The sequence below is a fragment of the Lutjanus erythropterus genome, chromosome 9 (assembly GCF_056507025.1).
Source record: "Lutjanus erythropterus isolate fLutEry1 chromosome 9, fLutEry1.hap2, whole genome shotgun sequence".
Lineage (NCBI taxonomy): Eukaryota > Metazoa > Chordata > Actinopteri > Lutjaniformes > Lutjanidae > Lutjanus > Lutjanus erythropterus.
In genome coordinates, this window is record NC_139325.1 from 21637329 (window position 1) to 21653961 (window position 16633).

The 16633-nt window shown below is 39.3% G+C and overlaps 1 protein-coding gene across 3 annotated transcripts; it reads right to left on the reverse strand.

Moving 5' to 3' along the window:
* Positions 1-355: 355 nt before the first annotated feature.
* On the reverse strand, positions 356-16599 carry pals2a (protein associated with LIN7 2, MAGUK p55 family member a). 3 transcript variants are annotated; one of them, XM_084726547.1, is made up of 13 exons: positions 16434-16599; positions 13203-13283; positions 11569-11687; positions 8646-8798; positions 7349-7498; positions 6889-7116; positions 4057-4188; positions 3755-3857; positions 3174-3245; positions 2895-3056; positions 2591-2793; positions 2378-2506; positions 356-1532 (listed from the first exon to the last, which is right to left on the reverse strand). In XM_084726547.1, the coding sequence occupies exons 3-13, from the start codon at positions 11683-11685 to the stop codon at positions 1356-1358; spliced, it is 1626 nt and encodes a 541-aa protein (XP_084582673.1). In that variant the 5' UTR covers positions 11686-11687; positions 13203-13283; positions 16434-16599; the 3' UTR covers positions 356-1355. The 3 variants fall into 3 exon arrangements, with proteins under 3 accessions (XP_084582673.1, XP_084582674.1, XP_084582672.1); XM_084726548.1 differs by lacking the exon at positions 16434-16599 and adding an exon at positions 15332-15843; XM_084726546.1 differs by lacking the exons at positions 13203-13283; positions 16434-16599 and adding an exon at positions 12543-12832.
* Positions 16600-16633: the final 34 nt, after the last annotated feature.

The window sequence follows — 16633 nt, forward strand, 5'->3', positions numbered from 1 at the left end:
AAACATCGAGAAGAGCACAAGATTTTGACACACCTGTGACACAACAATACCACTTGGAAACACTAGGGGGCTGAAAGGTTGTCTGTTTCCACTTTTAACTTTTCATGCAGTTTGATTGCACATTTTTTTAGTTTCAGTGTGCCTTTAATTGTGGAGCTTGAGTCTGTCAAGATTCAAAGTTAACGACTACAAACTGTTTCAGCCTTTTAACTGTATCATTTTTGTATGTTTATACCCATATTGTGGAAAAAAAAACATCAACCTTACACTGTTGTTAATGTTTTTTCTCTTCCTGTTTGCGAACACACAACTTTTGTCCTGTAATTCTGCCAAAACAAAGCACAACCAACGTAGATCATTAGAAAACACCAGTTATTTATTTGACATCTGAAAATACATCTTTTCTGAAATGTTGTAAAATATACCTTTAAGTCAATAATATGAACTTTATTTAAAACAGTTAAGTTTTAGTAATATCACATCAAAAGGGATGGTTCACTGAGATGCAGTACCCTGTTCAAGAGTCCTGTGGAAAGTTTTCTTTCGTTCTTCCAAACAAACACAAACACAGCACCATATCAACGGGTCTAACAGTCAGAGACACTCACGTGATCCAAACGTCTGACAAACAATCAACATAATTAATGTAATCTGTTGTGCTTGAGTGAAAGAGACAAGATGGGTAAACACTACAGTATTACTTTCTGTACAACATCTGACTGGCATGACATTACCCATTAATGAAGTTGAACTGCAAAGACACCAGATTATAAATATAAACCCTGAGCAGGGAAAAGGACTCAGGAATATGACACTATGCTACATGAATGAGTTTGTAATGAGTCTGAAAGTTTGTACAGTAGCGATGAGATGAATTACTGGAGGCATAAGCACTGTAAACTGTGACACTGAGGTATCGTTCTTTTCAATAAACAAGCCCTCCTCATTTCTGCAGAATAAATACACTTTATCTTACATACAGATGTAAAATTAAAACAGGACATGACAAAAAATTGCATTTGTTTTTAAAACGCGCTGACACACAGGCCAGTATTTTCTTCCAATCCTCACGAATAGAAAGTATTCTTTAAAAAATATTTTTGCCAATAAATAAGTACACTTCCTGTGTGTTGTGAGTTGCATAGTGTGCTAGAAAGGAATCTGGCAATTCAGATCAAGGTGACTCAGCTTTGTGATGCAGTTTTGTGCAAGACCCAAATTCACACGGGGCTGTTGTCCAACACTATGTCCGAGTGTGAAGTACAGTGTTGAATCCTCCTTCCCTTCAGGTGTCCCCTTTCATCCCAGGCCCAGAAGTTTGGACAGTAGATGTCTGTCCAGCAGGGGGTGAAACATCAGTAGACCCAGCTGACCGGAACCCACTGCGGCTCTATGAATAATCGCTCCACCACCTCCTGCAGCTTGTCGAAGGCCTTGTCCAGATTGTCATTGACAATAGTCAGGTCAAAGTAGTGGCTGTATGCCCGGCGGATCCTGGCACTCTCATCCACAGTCTTCTTCAGATCATTCTCCTGTTACAAGGAGACATTCAGTCCGTTAGAATGATGACAGCAACAACCATTTATGAGTAATGAAGTCTCCATCATCATTTAGAAGTATTTAGTACGATGCCAGATAACATTCATCCCTACCAGTAAAGGCTTTCATAAAAGCTATTAAATTAAATATCGGTATATACCAGTCAAACAACTAATTGTGAGCCGGTCTGAGCATTTCCATCTAAGATTACTTGATTTGGAACCTGAAAAGTTGGTCTCAAAAATTGTGCCCTTCACATGATTTTTTTTTTCATTTCTATGACATATTCTACATATATAAACATTGAAACTGTAGTGAAAGGTGTCATGTTGCTGGTAGGCAATCATGTGAACTGTGCCTGTCACACAGAAAAAAAGGCAAGACAGCAAATCTCTAGATGAAGAGTCTCTGCAGCCATGCTGCCAGGGGGAAGACGAGAAGGAGAAATAGAGGAAAGGACATGAGTAGAGAGGGCAAGAAAATGTAAGAGCACACAGGGGGAGGTAAGGGGAACAGAGGGAAAAAGGAAGAGGTGGAGACAGACAGAAAAGAGGACAAGGCCTGGCAGTAAACTGGAGCACTTTTGGAAAAAAATATAAGTTATTAAATAGTTGTTTTATTATATATACTATCAATTATAGTTCTTAGAAAGAAATTCTAAATCAGCAGGTCAAAAAAAAAATCTGAATTGGAATCAGTGCATTTTATGTCTGCTTCTATCAGAGGGCTATCACCATAACAATTGGCCAGAATTAGTTGGAAGATATTGGTATACCGGTAATAATATAGTGCTATGCATCTCTAGTATTTAGGAACTTAAAATCTCCTAAAAACGTACCGTGAGTAGCTTGGTCGTAAGTCCAGCATCAACCACAGCTTTGTGCATAGCTCTTAGTGTGTCCAGTTCAGGAGCAGCAATAAACACCACAAATGGCATAAACTCAGCAGTCTTCAACACTTTCAGGGCCTGAGGAGAAAATATATAACGTCACAACCAAAGTTTTAGGAAAAACAGAGATCTGCACACTGAGAGCGCGCGGCTTCGATTAACCTGAGGGTTGACGTCCAGGATGCAGGTGCGCCCCGCAGCCACCACTTCATGGATGGAGTCGATCTTGGTGCCATAAAGGTTCCCATCGTACTCGCCGTGCTCCAGGTAACGGCTCTCCTTGATGTCTTTCTCCATCGCCTCCCGTGTCACAAAGCAGTAGTTCTGGCCGTCTCTTTCCTCTTCCCTCGGACGGCGTGACGTGACTGAAGGTAAAAGGTGAGGAACGGTGTTACATGTGTCCTGGCAGGAAAACTAGTAGCTGCAGACAACGCAACGACCTCAGCAGTCAGTCTCACACACTCACAGGGTACAGTGGTTCCATATCGCAGAGGGTTCATCACAATAAGTCTGTTCTTCAGGCTACGCCTCCCAACTCCCTGGGCTCCAATCAGAACCAGTGTTTTCCTCTGAAACGGTGGCATCTTAGCAACTTCCTCATAGATCTGCAGCTCATAACGGTCAAATTCTGTTCAAGGCAAAACAGGCTGGATGAGTAACATATGGTCATTAAGACTCTGCATGCTTTCCAAAAAAATCTCTTGTAAAAAGTAAAACTAAAACCGCTGGTGGTGGTGGTACACACCTGCATTCTTTGAAGTGAGGTACATCATTTTTTTCTTCTTTTTCTTCCCAGTTTGAGTTCCACAGAGCATCCCTGAGAGAAATTTTAAAAAGTGTCAGATCTCCACATGGTGGTGCCCAAGGCAAGAGTTTCCTGACTATCATGATAGTTGAACAAGAGCAGCACAGTGAGCAGGGTTGGGGAGTAAGCAAGTATTTAAAATACGTATTTAGAATATAAAATATGAGAGACCGTATTCCAATACAGTTGGTATTCTGAATAAAGTTAAGTGGTTTTAAAGGTCGATCACTTTAAGGTATTACTTTATTATTGTTTAGCACCCTGAGGCAAATTGTGATTTGGGCAATGAAATTCAACTTGACTTGCTTGTTAGTTGAGCTGATGTGACCTGGTGAAACGAATAAAATAATCTCTCCAAAAGCAACTATTTGTCTGGGTCACATTCAGAGAGGCTCAGCATGATTCAACATATTAAAAACACATTACTTTTCAAGGCATGTATTCAGTAATCTGCAGTGGATTATATTTTAAAAGTAACGCTCCCAACACTGATGGTGCAAGTTAACATAATTTGCACTGACCAGTACCAGACGTATCCCAGTCTCTCCTCACAAAAGCTTTCCTCTTCTCCTCCAAGAACTGACTGGGGATGAGACCAGTAGCTCCACCAACAACTTTGCGTGCCTTTGTGGAAAATAAGAGTAGTTGAGAGATGATTGGTTTAAATATTTAACAAAGAAAAATAATTCCATATCCAGATATCTGTCACAAACATCCTCCTCCTGGTCTTTAGCTGCCTCTTGCAGCTTTCATTTCCAAACTGTTTCCACCCACATCTAATTAACGATGCAGCTCTGTTTGAAGCAGCTCTATACCTACTCACCTGCCACCAGTTGGGGTCCTCCTTGTTAACCACATGGAGGATGTCTCCTTTGGAAAATGTCAAGCCTGCCTCTTTACAAGGGATCAAGTTGTCTGTGGCTGGATTATAGTTGAAGTGTGGCTTCAGATAAACCTACAATTTAGGATGAGAATAAGATAGACAGTTAAATTGTACAGAGGGCATACACAATGTTGTTAATAAAAGTCTTTGTTTATCTTGGTTGATAAATAATTTATCACCAGTACCATGCCTATAAAACAAACAAACGTGTCTGACAGCTCTTATCATATCAAAATAATGTTACATAACACATTTTTACTGATAAAATCATCACATTAATAATTTAGTTAAAGCATTCAAGCATTAATGTTCCTCTTCACAACTGCTGCTGTTATCTGTGTTGACACTGGGCTTTCTTTCTGTGTCGTGTCTCACAATTTTTAAACAGCGCTTTTGGTGTCAGGTTTTTGTTTGTAACAGATTTTATTGCATTTTTGTATATGTACTTCCCTTTCTGTCAATGCTCAAAGACAGTAGGCTGAATTGCAAAAACAGGACATCGAGTTGAACTTCATGGAGAACCATTCGCTACAAGAGTCTCAGTAGATATTTTAATCAAACCTGTCACATACTTTTTGGGGCAAAATTTACACAGAATTAGTGACTACATCTGAGACAAAAATTACTTTTAATTGAGGCAAGCTTTTTTGGGCCTTTACATTCAACAAAATACATTGTTGGGATTGGAAGTAATTACAAGAACATGGCTGAAAATCCAATCTATAGAGGACTGGTACTATATCATTTATCAAATATTTATTTAAAAAAGAAAAAACATTAAAAAGCAGTAGGCTGAATTGACCTTTGGATTCTTCATCACCGTTTCTGCCATACTGGACAGGGAAAGACTGACCTATGGTCAAATACATGTGAACAGGGGATCTGCGGTTTTTCTGAATAAAAAGCTCTACATATATCAACAGATTTCTGTGAGTCATGTTATATTCAAGAGTCAATGATGTACAGTACCAATCAAAAGTTTGGACACACTTCTTAGTGAATGTTTTTTCTTCATTTCTTATAAGAAATTGTTCAGATTGCACCAACACTGTGCAAAGCTGTCATCAAAGCAAAATTTGGCTGTTATGAAGAATCTAAAATATAAAAGACAAAAATTTTTTTGCACACTTGCAGGTCAACAGGTGTGTAGGAGAGTCAACAATGAAAAAGAAAAAGACATTTGCACAACGTCCTATGTACTTGCAATCAAAGATTTAATAACAATGATATTAAAGTTCTGCAAGTGCAGAAGACAGTATGAGAGTTTTTTATATTTTAGATTCTTGAAAAGCAAAAACATATTTTGCCTTGTCAAGTAGAAAAATTATAAAAATAGAAAGAGGAGACATTGAATGAGAAGATGTCTCCAAAGTTTTGACTAGTACTGAATGTGGACTAAGTTGGAAAAAAAAGACAAAAACTTGTTTTTCTTGCTCCATGCAGATCACTTGTTTGTTTCATTTGTTTCTCAGGACAGTCTTTCCTTGTCCAATACGGCAGCAACGTTGACGTGATGCAGCAACAAGCCAAGGAGGTGTCTATGTACAATATGTTTAAGGACTGAAGTGGTGGAACATTGACCACAACATTGAAAAGAGATTGGTGTAAGAAATCAGGAAAGTTTTTCACCAAGCACAATGAAGTGATTAAAACAAGTTGTTGACAGATTTATCACAGTTTTACTACCTAAGCCTAATTTACAAGCTAAACTTTACTCTCACCACAACTGAAACCCAACAAGCACATAACCAAACAGTAGAATTAGATCATCCGATCCTCGCCGGCACAAAGGTCAGTGTCTGACATAACCCTACATACTGCTCCTCCGTGTCAGCTGCTGTGTGTGCGCCCTTTACTGTAAGACGGAGGGAGGCAGTGCTCCAATGAATAGAGTGGTGTATGTCCCAGATAGTGTGTGAAGTGTTATTAATAGAGCCTCCCTGAGCTCAATTTTCAGAAGCCTGGCATTTTGGGATCACCCATGTCAGGCAGCTCTAACCCAGTCCCTGACAGGTACAACCTTGTGCACACCTGGACGCACATGTCAACACATCCTGTATTGGGGTGCGCTTAACACACCGATTTTAAAATTTCAATCGATTAGAAAAAACTGTATTCAATCTTACTGATTTTCCAGTGTAAGAGCATCATGAGTTTAAATTCCACATGAATAACCACGTGACCAAAGCAACTTTCTTTCATATGAGGAATATTAGACAGGTAAGTCACTATCTCAACAAGATGCTGAAAAACTTGTGCATCCTTTTATTTCAAGTATACTTGACTATTGTAATGCTCTTTTCACTTGTCTGCCAAGATAATCTACAAAACTACAATCAGAACTTCAGCGAATTTGCAGTGGCTCCGAATATCTTTTACGATTTTTTTCCCACTTTTATTACTTGTCTACAGGTGGTTTAATGTTTTTAATGAATTGGATACTTTGTCGTTTTATAATCCTTCATAGCCTATTAGAATTTCTGCTGCCCTTTTTTGAACTACAATCGATCAGAAAAAATAAGAAAATGATCAGTGAGTCTCTCTAACTATGCTAGTTCTTATATTTTACATATTTTATTGTTCTTAGCGTACATTTTCCTTTTATTTGTTAGTCATTTGACTGCTTGGTTTATCGCACAGTATTTGCACTCTGAGTTACACCCCCTGTATGAAAGGTGCTATATAAATAAAGTTAATTATTATTATTAGTTCCCCACAGGTGGAAAGCCTGCCTGACAGGAGACCATCAAATGCAGCCTCCTCTCTGCTCACCTGTGGAGGTGCCGGTGTGTCTCTGTAGCTGGGCAGGACCTTTAGCGTGATGCTCCCACTGCAGTCCCTCAAGAGCTCCTGGAGTTCATGGGGGTTGCTGCCGACCTCGCGACCATTCACCTCACGGATTATGTCCCCTGCATGCAGCATGCCCTGCCTGTCAATCGAGCTGCCGTGCAGGATCCGTGCGATCACCATCTCTCCCCGCTCCACACGAAACGTCACGCCCTGAAAGAGAGTAAGAGTCATTTACTATCATACATCTGCACTTCATAAATCATACAGGAGGTCTGTTTCATGGGGCTGGTTGCTGTGAAAGAAGCAACTCATGTTGAGTTAAAACTGAGTTGCTCTGTTCTAACAGATGGTTAATAAAAGAGGACACGTGTAAAACACTTCACAGCCTAACAGAGGATCACATGTTTCCTCTGTGGTTGATATGAATGCCTGGCTAACTTACCAGTGGTTCTCCAGCTTTCTTCTGGATGCCAATCATCCTGACAGCATCGGCTGGCATAAGGGAACTTGTCATCGAGGCATCGCTGTTCATCGCAGTGTGGGGCATTTCATAGCACTTTGCAGCCACTTTGTCATGAGCCTCTATCAAAGACTGAAGCAGAAAAAAGAGGAACAAGAGAGAAAAATACAGACAGAAATGAGACTAAATCTGGTTCACAATCTCTGTACTTTAAGATAGAGATGCCCCGATACCGTTTTTTCCTTCCTGGTAATTGATTTAAGTATGTGAATTTTGCATATTGGCTGATACAGAGTACTGATCTGATACCAGTGCCTTAATCAGATGCCACTGGGATATAACAAGGTCCCATTTTGTGTATAATAAGTTATATACTGACAATAAATAATAATAATAATGATAGACTTTATATGGAGAATTGTATACAAAGCATGCAGCTTTAGGTGCTTTACATTTAAAACCAGAATAAGAGCAAGAAACACAGTGATAAAAATCAGTCAGATACATTAAAATCAGGTATTTGATAAATCAGATCAGTGCAGAGACAACTTTACTTGCTGATACAGATACCAGCATTTCGGGCAGTATTCGAAGGCAGTATTTGTATTGGAACAATCCTACTTTAAGATATCTTAAAGTACATTTCCAAAACCTTTTTCTGACTAGGAAAGACACAAATCACTGCTACCATGCAGTCCGTCCACCAGAATAATAAAAAATAAAAGTGACTGGCACTAGCACTGGCATTTGATATATTACCATGCAAGAATGAAGATATAAATCACTTCACTGTTCACATTCCTTTTAAGAAAAAGACACTTTTATGACTGTATCGATAGACAACAAAGTGATATATAGTGAAGATAAGTCAGCTTGTTCTTACCCTGGCTGCCACAACATAGCAGAGTTAGCATTGGTCAGAGACCATAAACTGCATCAGCAAATGTGAAGATTTACTGAAACAGTGGGTGACACAGTATTCTCCCCCTGACTTTACCCACATAACTCAGCCTGCTATTGGCCCAAGGAAATACACCCCCATCCTCCCATTCCGCAGCTTGTAAGTGGTCAAGAATATAAAGGGCGACAAGAGAGCGAGGCTGTCTGACCTCCAGAGCTACAGGCACTTCAGAGACTATTAGCCGGTGGTTGGTTTAAAAAGCTCTGACATCCATTTGCACACAAGTAAGACAAGTTAGGCCATTCACGCTACAAATACCTAATCTTTTCACACCCGTTAAACCCAGCAACAACTGTGTACAAGAGGACTGTATGATACCTTAAAGTGAGGCCCCTGAAGGATTTTGGCAAGTTCAGTGGCAGCAGCATCCTTTTCTGGCAGGTTGTTGAGGGAATCCAGGATCTCTTTGACCAGCTGAACATTATCATCCCGCACAGCTTGTAACTTAACTTCTTCAAGACGCTCATGAGCCTATACACACACACACACGAAACAAATAAACACTTCATCAGACTGTTTGTGTAGAAGACTACTTGGTAAAGAAAATGAAAATCAAGTGGTATAGAAATACAACACACAAAAACAACAACAAATGCACAGGGAAAAAATAAACAAAAAACACTGGTGGCAGCACAAAAAAGAAGAAGCTAGACATAATCTACCACATAAGTTACAAGGTACTGACCTATGATGCCATGACACAGTTAATCAGTTAGAACATTAATCCTTCGCCTAAATTTTTCAATCAGATTGACGACCAGGTGCCAGATTTTCTGAAAGAGTCCCTCTCTGTTTACCACAGTCAATGGAGTTTTTCCGAGATGTAATACTATTCCCTTCTTGTAAATCTTATTTCCTCGCCCTAAGGCAGCTGTCATCCCACTGACTGGAATTTCATCATTTTGGTGAATATGAAAATCAGAACCGGGGTCAAGATAATATGAAAAGCATTTCAAAGTGAATTCCTTCACCAGCAACGCTGAGCACACATTGGTCATTGGTTAAGTTTTGACAGACAGATTAAGTAAGAGGGAGACAGACTGGACACCCGACAGTAGTGTGCACAAAAAGGATAAAATGCACTGTCATAGTAATTTTGTTTCTCAATATTGATGTATATAGTGATATAGACATTCCTGAGAGCTCAGTTGAGAAACCTCTGTGCTATGTTGGTACTACTAAGAGGAGTTTAACACCCTACTGTAGGCTTAGTTTTACCTTACAGGAAATGAGATCAGAGAGTTAATCCTCATCTTATAACACTACATTGTTTCAGGTGTTGCATTTGTCCACATACTATATATCACATTACAGAAGTGAGATACCACAAAAATGCCAAGCTTGGGATGAGCTATGCACTTCTTTGCATGTGGCAAATATGGAAGCTGAAGAATTGTAGTGAAGTACACTATTCTCCACTTGATATACTCCTGTATGTTGAGGGGGAGGTAGGGTAGTTTATATTGAATCTATGTTTGTCTTTTTTCCTGCATTGTTTGGAAAAAATAGCTTTTTTTTATGTTCGCATGACTTGTGTGCAAAACATTAATGGCTCTTAAATCAAACCGTCTATGTGATACACAGAAGACAAAGAGACAGTTCAGTACACCCTGAATGACATTACACTAAAAAGTACAGGCCCATCTAGCAGGAAAAAAGTCATATCCAAAAAAAGCCATACTAGTGTCGGAAATGAGGCCAAGAGCTTGCCTTTGTGACAGATTTTCTATAGAAATCATTCTATTCATAGATACAGTAGCTGCACCTAATGACCTCAATCTGCATCAGAGATTTTGTTCTGTTATGTAAGCCATTTATTCATCATGCTGTCAAACTCTTTAAGCTATGTAAAAAATTGATTTGTCTGGTGTTAAAAAGGAACATTTTCTGTCTGCACAGCTTAAACAAATACTCAGGTTTTGTATACATGTTGTACATCTATTCTAATTCAGTGACTGTAAAAAATTAGAGGAGGTGTGCTGCACCACCCTGCACAGAGCAGATCTGATGCTTGTTTCTCTCTTCTAATGACCGGTACAGTTATACCAGGCCAGGAGACATTTCCTGCAAGTAATTTAAACCGTGAAACCGGAACAGTGGGCACGCTGGAAGATTAGATAACGTCACTGGGTAGCATATTACAAGATGCAATTTGTTTGTGGATAATTCTGGATATTCTGCTATATTTTGGATACTGCACAGAGGTGTGGGGTAACATATACATATGACAAATACTAAACCTTTGTATGCATTACAGAAAAGAGCAATAATACTTATAAACAAGGTGAATGCAAAAAAAAGAGTTTTTATTAAATCATGTGTTGAAGTTTGAAAATTTAGTTGATTTAAAAACATGATCAGTAATACATAAAGCTAGAAAAAGATCATTACCTGAAACTGTAGAGAAGTTGTTTATATTAAGGGTCACAGAAGGAAATTTAATTTCAAATGTCCGTATGCACGTACAACAGCAGATGTGTATTTCAGTATATGGAGCGAAACTGTGGAACTGGACAATGATTTAAAATGACATACAGACATTATTCAGTTTGGGAAAAATTATACTGAAAAAAACATTTAGATATTATACATTTACTGTATGATATTTATGTTAAGGTCAGGTTAAGGTCAAGGTACTCGAGTAAGGTTGAATCTCTCTAGTGACTGTATTTGATGATGTACTGTTTAAGTTTTTTATGTGATCTGTGAAAACAAAACAGCCATCTGCATTTATGTTATGTTATCACAAAGAAATGGGCTTGTAATGTAAGATTTATCTTCATCCTGCTCCTTTTTCAATCATGGAATGTGCATAAGTTGTTTGTGTTAATAAACCATCTGTTTTGCCAAATTGGTATTAGAAAATACACTGAAATAAGCATAATAAACAAAATGAGAAAAACTGTGTATGTTGAAGAGAAAGCGAGACATCAGCCTAAACAGTTTCTCCTTCCAGCCCACAATAAGCATTTGCCAACTGCCTACCTGATTAAAATATGTTGTTGAGACAGACAAGATACACTGCCAGCAGAGTTAGTCATCATCTTGGACGTGTGGCGACATGCGACACCTTCATTTCTTCAGGCTCACATTAACAGTTGCTCCTCCTCTCAACTATAGCTAATGATATTTCAACTGTGTGTGTGTGTGTGTGTGTGTGTGTGTGTGTGTGTGTGTGTGTGTGTGTGTGTGTGTGTGTAGTATTTAGTACTGGTGTAGTCTGAGGGAGTGTGTTTCTTACCTTAGCAAGGGAGCGGACGATGGGGCTCTCCATGATGCCTTTGAGGAAAATTAGGTCAATGTCTTTGGCTCCTGAGCCTGGTGGTAGGTCTTTCAGGTTGTCTAGTACCTGCTGCATGGCTGAGGGGGAAAAAACACATCAAGGACTGGACTGAGAAGAAGCCTCTTTTGAGCGTGCAAATTACCACTTTATGAACGTAGGCAGAAATGTTGGTCACAAATACTCAGAAGTGCCAGTAATAATGAAAATAATTTAAAATTTCTGAGCCAATGAAGGCTCTGATGAAAAAAAAAAAACACAACTATGTGCTCATAGTAAGAGCTTACAAGGCCAGAACAATAAGTGGACAGTCAATCAATGGGCCAATTCACAGAGAACATCCATTACTTTGCATTGCAGCAGCAGCAACAAGCACAGAGTCACAAAGGGATTGTTCTACTAACAGATCTGCCTTGTAGAGGCAGAGACCAAACAGCAAGAAGCTGGAGCCAAAAATCCTGACGCATACAGCTGATTTTGATTAATCAGCCAACTTAACACAATAAATTAATCATATACCTTTCTGTGCCTCCTGGTAATTATCTTTCCATTAAAATATGGTCTGCCATGCCTTCGGTTTTATTTTTTTTAGCAGAATAAGCAGTCAATTTCCCCTTTTTTCTTCCAGATAGTTTGAAAATAGAAGTAGACAGCGTCTGAGATCTGACAGGACAATTCAGAAATAAATGCAGTCTCTACGGAAGTTGACACATATTGCTATTTTGTAAGTACATCATGTGATTTTGTTTTGCCAAGTGTGGCTGTTGTATTTCACAGAGGGATGCATGAAAGTTCAGACGCAGCAGCAAACTCACCCACACAACTATCTCCGGGCAGTGGGCACATTCAAATGGTAACGAAATGTCACATTTTCACTCAACATTGCAAGAGTCCCTGTACAAAAGCTTAGTAGGACTTAGTCTGTGACAGCTTACCTGTGCCAGACTTTGCATTGGCCACAGTCATGTTTAATATTCCTCAGTTCAGGACGGTGATACTCTCTTAACACGGCCAAAAGCCACCCAACTGCCCGCTTACAGAAACCAGAGCAACTGGAGGGCTGGAGAAGGTAGCAGACCCACTCAAGTCAGTATTCTTGTATGCTAAGATCACAATACAGAAAAAGCCATGTCATGAACAAGCTGACACTTACTACTGTGTTGTTGTTGAACAAATGCAGACACAGTATTGAAGTATGAGGCACAAAATAGCACAGAAAACATTTGTTTGTCTCAGTGTTTCATGCACGTTAGTACAGAGGGCTCTTATGAAATAAGGGAACGACAAAGACAGCCATTGAATGACAAAGGATGAGTATCCCATCCTTCTGGCTAAAGGTTGTGCCAGCCACACACAGGGAGGCCCCAGGGGACTCTGTGCAAACATGATCTCCAAACAGAGTGAGGAAAAAACAGCTCTGCCAATGCCTCAGTGGGTAGGTGGACAAACAGAAGTATGGGCTTTTTGAGCACAGGCAGCCCGATTTAACTGTAACTGTATAAACATCATAAATGCAACATTGTTCTCCATGAACACAATGTCAACAAAGGCAGCAAACAGGCAGATAATCATCCAAAAAGAACAAGGAAACTCACCTGGGAACTGCGCTCAAATCATCAGTGCAGCGCTGCGACACAGAGCCCCACGTTTTCTACAGAACACTCATCTGGAACTGACTAAAAACGGGATGGAAAGAAAAAAAATCATATTATTATTATTATTACTTGGTGAAATTATCCATGAAAGCAGCTCATGCTGGTGTGAGTGAACTCCTCTCTACCCCAACCTGCCTTCATGCCCAGACTTCTCCTGTTCATTCAGTAGTATTGTAATGCAGCCATTATGATTGGCCAAGTCAATCACATGACCAAAGTGTGTTTGAAAAGACTCACTACTACCACCAAGTCAGATAAAGTTCACCTACCAAAGAGCAACAGTTTAGAGGATTCATTGTGTTCTGTGGATTAAAAGATCAAAAGCTATAACTACAAGAAAATATTCATTTTAATTTGTTTCACAAAATTAGTGGGGAGATTGTTCAAGTTGTTGCCACCAGCAGTTTCTTACTGTTCTGCAGCTGCCCTGCATTATACAAAGCACATTCCATATGCAGGAAGATGCATCCTTCAGAAATGTGTAATTAATTAAATGTGACACAAGGAGCTCAACATTTAATTAAAGTAATTTTTAAAATACATCTAGGACAATTAATTTCAATTACCCACACATTCCTAATTTTAAATACCCACGGGAGATACACTGGGAAAAACACCGTTCTGTCACAAATTAGACTAAGGTCATTTGGGCAATTGTGTTTTGATCTCATCATACCTTTGAGGAAATATTTAAATTAGAAGTAGATTGATAAATCAGGCATCACTATTTTTCAACTGTAAAATGTCGTGCTGAGTAGGGATGGGTATTGACAACTGGCAGCTGTTATCAACTCCTGACAGGTCAGTACAGAAGTATTAATAAGCTCCTGGACAAACAATACTGCTATCTGCATTTATATAACATTACATAAACAGAAAAGACACAAATGAAGCATCAGGTTTCCCTTTTGTGTCTAAAATGTAAAATCTCTGTGCGGACCTACACTCATTGCGAGTGGTCCTGTCCCAAAATTCAAGTATATTGGATGGACATTATACAAGACATGGAAAAAATATTTGGTACATCTTTGTGTATGAACCCAGGCATCGGAGTCATGATCCAATTGTTGGTATTAGTTCTCACAGGCTGTACAGTATCCTTGCATATACTGCCAGAAAGAACATCTTTTTATCATGGATAAAGGACAAACCTCCTTCTAAAGCAAACTGGCATAAGATAATATTGGAATGTTTTCCTATTTAATACTTGACTTGCCTACTCCACTCATCTAAAGGATAGTTTATGAAAATATGGACTCCATACCTCCGCGGTGGCTTCAATACTTGCAAACATTGTATTTGACTGACTGTGGATCCATCCCCACGCCCCTTTTGTGCTTATGATATTGTAATTACAATGCCCCCTTTGTCATCTGAACTTTGGCTGTTGTATGTTGGATTTTATTTTAACTATTTATTTTTCTAAAGAGCACCCATGCATTTTTATAACTATTATTAATGTCGATTGTGTAGGCCAATGTTTCTGCTGAGCTGTTTGTTATTTGTGTTTTCACAAAAATCCAAAACTTAATACATATACCTGAGAAAAAAATTGCTGTCAGGGCAAAACTTAAATGAAAATGCAGCTAAATACAATAACAGAGGAGAAAAATAGCAATTCGCCCTGTCACTTCTGCAGAAAAGCTGAAAACTGTTGAATTTTTTCATGTCATTTTTGCTTTTTTCCCCCTACCAAATTATGCTGATTAGTATCAAAAAAGAGTATCAATAAGCTGTGTTAGTATCCTGTCGGTATCCTAATGGTACCTACCCTACTGCTCAGTATTAATCTTAGTCGCTAATCTAAAAGCTAAGGGATCCATATCAGTATTGTCATTTAATGTTATGAGTTTTTACAAAATAAACAGATATAAGCCAATACATTCTGCCAACATCAATATGGGCCTTAAAAATCCAGCATCGGTCAGGCTGTAATTTAGATAAAACCAGTCTAAACCTAACTGTAGGTCATATATTATGTTAAATATGGGATACATATGATAATATTACATAACTTTGGTAACTTATGTGTTACAGGCTTTCAAACTTTTAAGATACAGGGGTTTTACCTTCGACATTTTGCTGTCATATTCACGATTCTCCTTTCAGCCAGTCTTGAATGGGTCTCAGCTGAGGCAAAAAGCACTCAGTTGCATGAGACTGAAACACCGCCTACACTCGTTCATTCTTTATCAAACACATGACGAGGAGCAGCTACGTGGGAAGTGAAGCTTGACGACAGATAAGTTCCTAATTAGTGGTTCTATCTTCATTGAGGAACACTAAAGAAACAATAAGTGGAGCTAAGTCAAAAAGAGCCTTCAAGAAACGTGTTGCTGGCTGCACTGGTTAAAGTTTGTCAAGCTACACACGCAGTGGGCACGTGTAACCACTTCCAATGTGAGGTAACTTAGCTTAAGTGATAACTAGCCCTTGGTATCTAATTAGCGGGCAGTAACACTAATTTTAGCGCTAATAAGCATCGATGAAATATCATTAGAAGCATGTTTAACTGTGGCCACATGCTGACAGGTCCTTCTTAGCGTTAATTCCACCCGTGACCGTCCCGTTCCCGTTAGTGTTAGCTATCGCTGGTCGTACGTAAAAGGGAACCCCAGACCGACGAGAAATCTCGCGAGGGTGACAGTTCTAACCCAAACCATGATCTTTCCCCCAACCTCAATGAAATGTTTTCTGTCCCTCAGGCTACCAAGATATTAACCACACCTTCGTCGAGTCATAAATTATATACATTTAGTGCACGGTGCACAGTGAAGCAATAACGCGCTTAAATCTCGCGAGAGCTTCACAAATATACATTTCCCTTCTAGACACGGTCGCCATTGCTAGCAGGTTAGCAATGTTAATGATTGGTAGCAAACACTGCGCTTATATATGTAAAGAATCTTTACATGTCAAATTGCCGTTACCACACACTAACAAAGAAGCCACCCAAATTAACCCAGATAACTTTGCGGGTTAATGTTCAGTTGTAAATCAGTTGTAGCAATGAGGTACAGTTAACGCTAGCTGCAAGCTAAGAGTAGCATCATGTGGTTCAGGCTAGCTAGCTAACGTTAACTGGCGGAGCAGTGATAGCCGAGAAACTAGAGGGTCCCATGATGAGACCGTTACTTCACTGTTTTGTAAAATGAATGAATGATACTTTACCTAATTTAATCGGTATAATCCAGTCACGGTTTCATCCTTCCCTTCATTTCAGAGTGTCCTAATTCGCAGATCCCTTGCGCAATAGTAACTTGTTAGTGCATCGCCAGTGCGGCTGCTGCCTGCGCCCCTTCCCTCAGTTGTTCCCCGTCCAGACAGACAGCGGTATGCTAATAACATCCAACGCCTTTCTAACCCTCTGA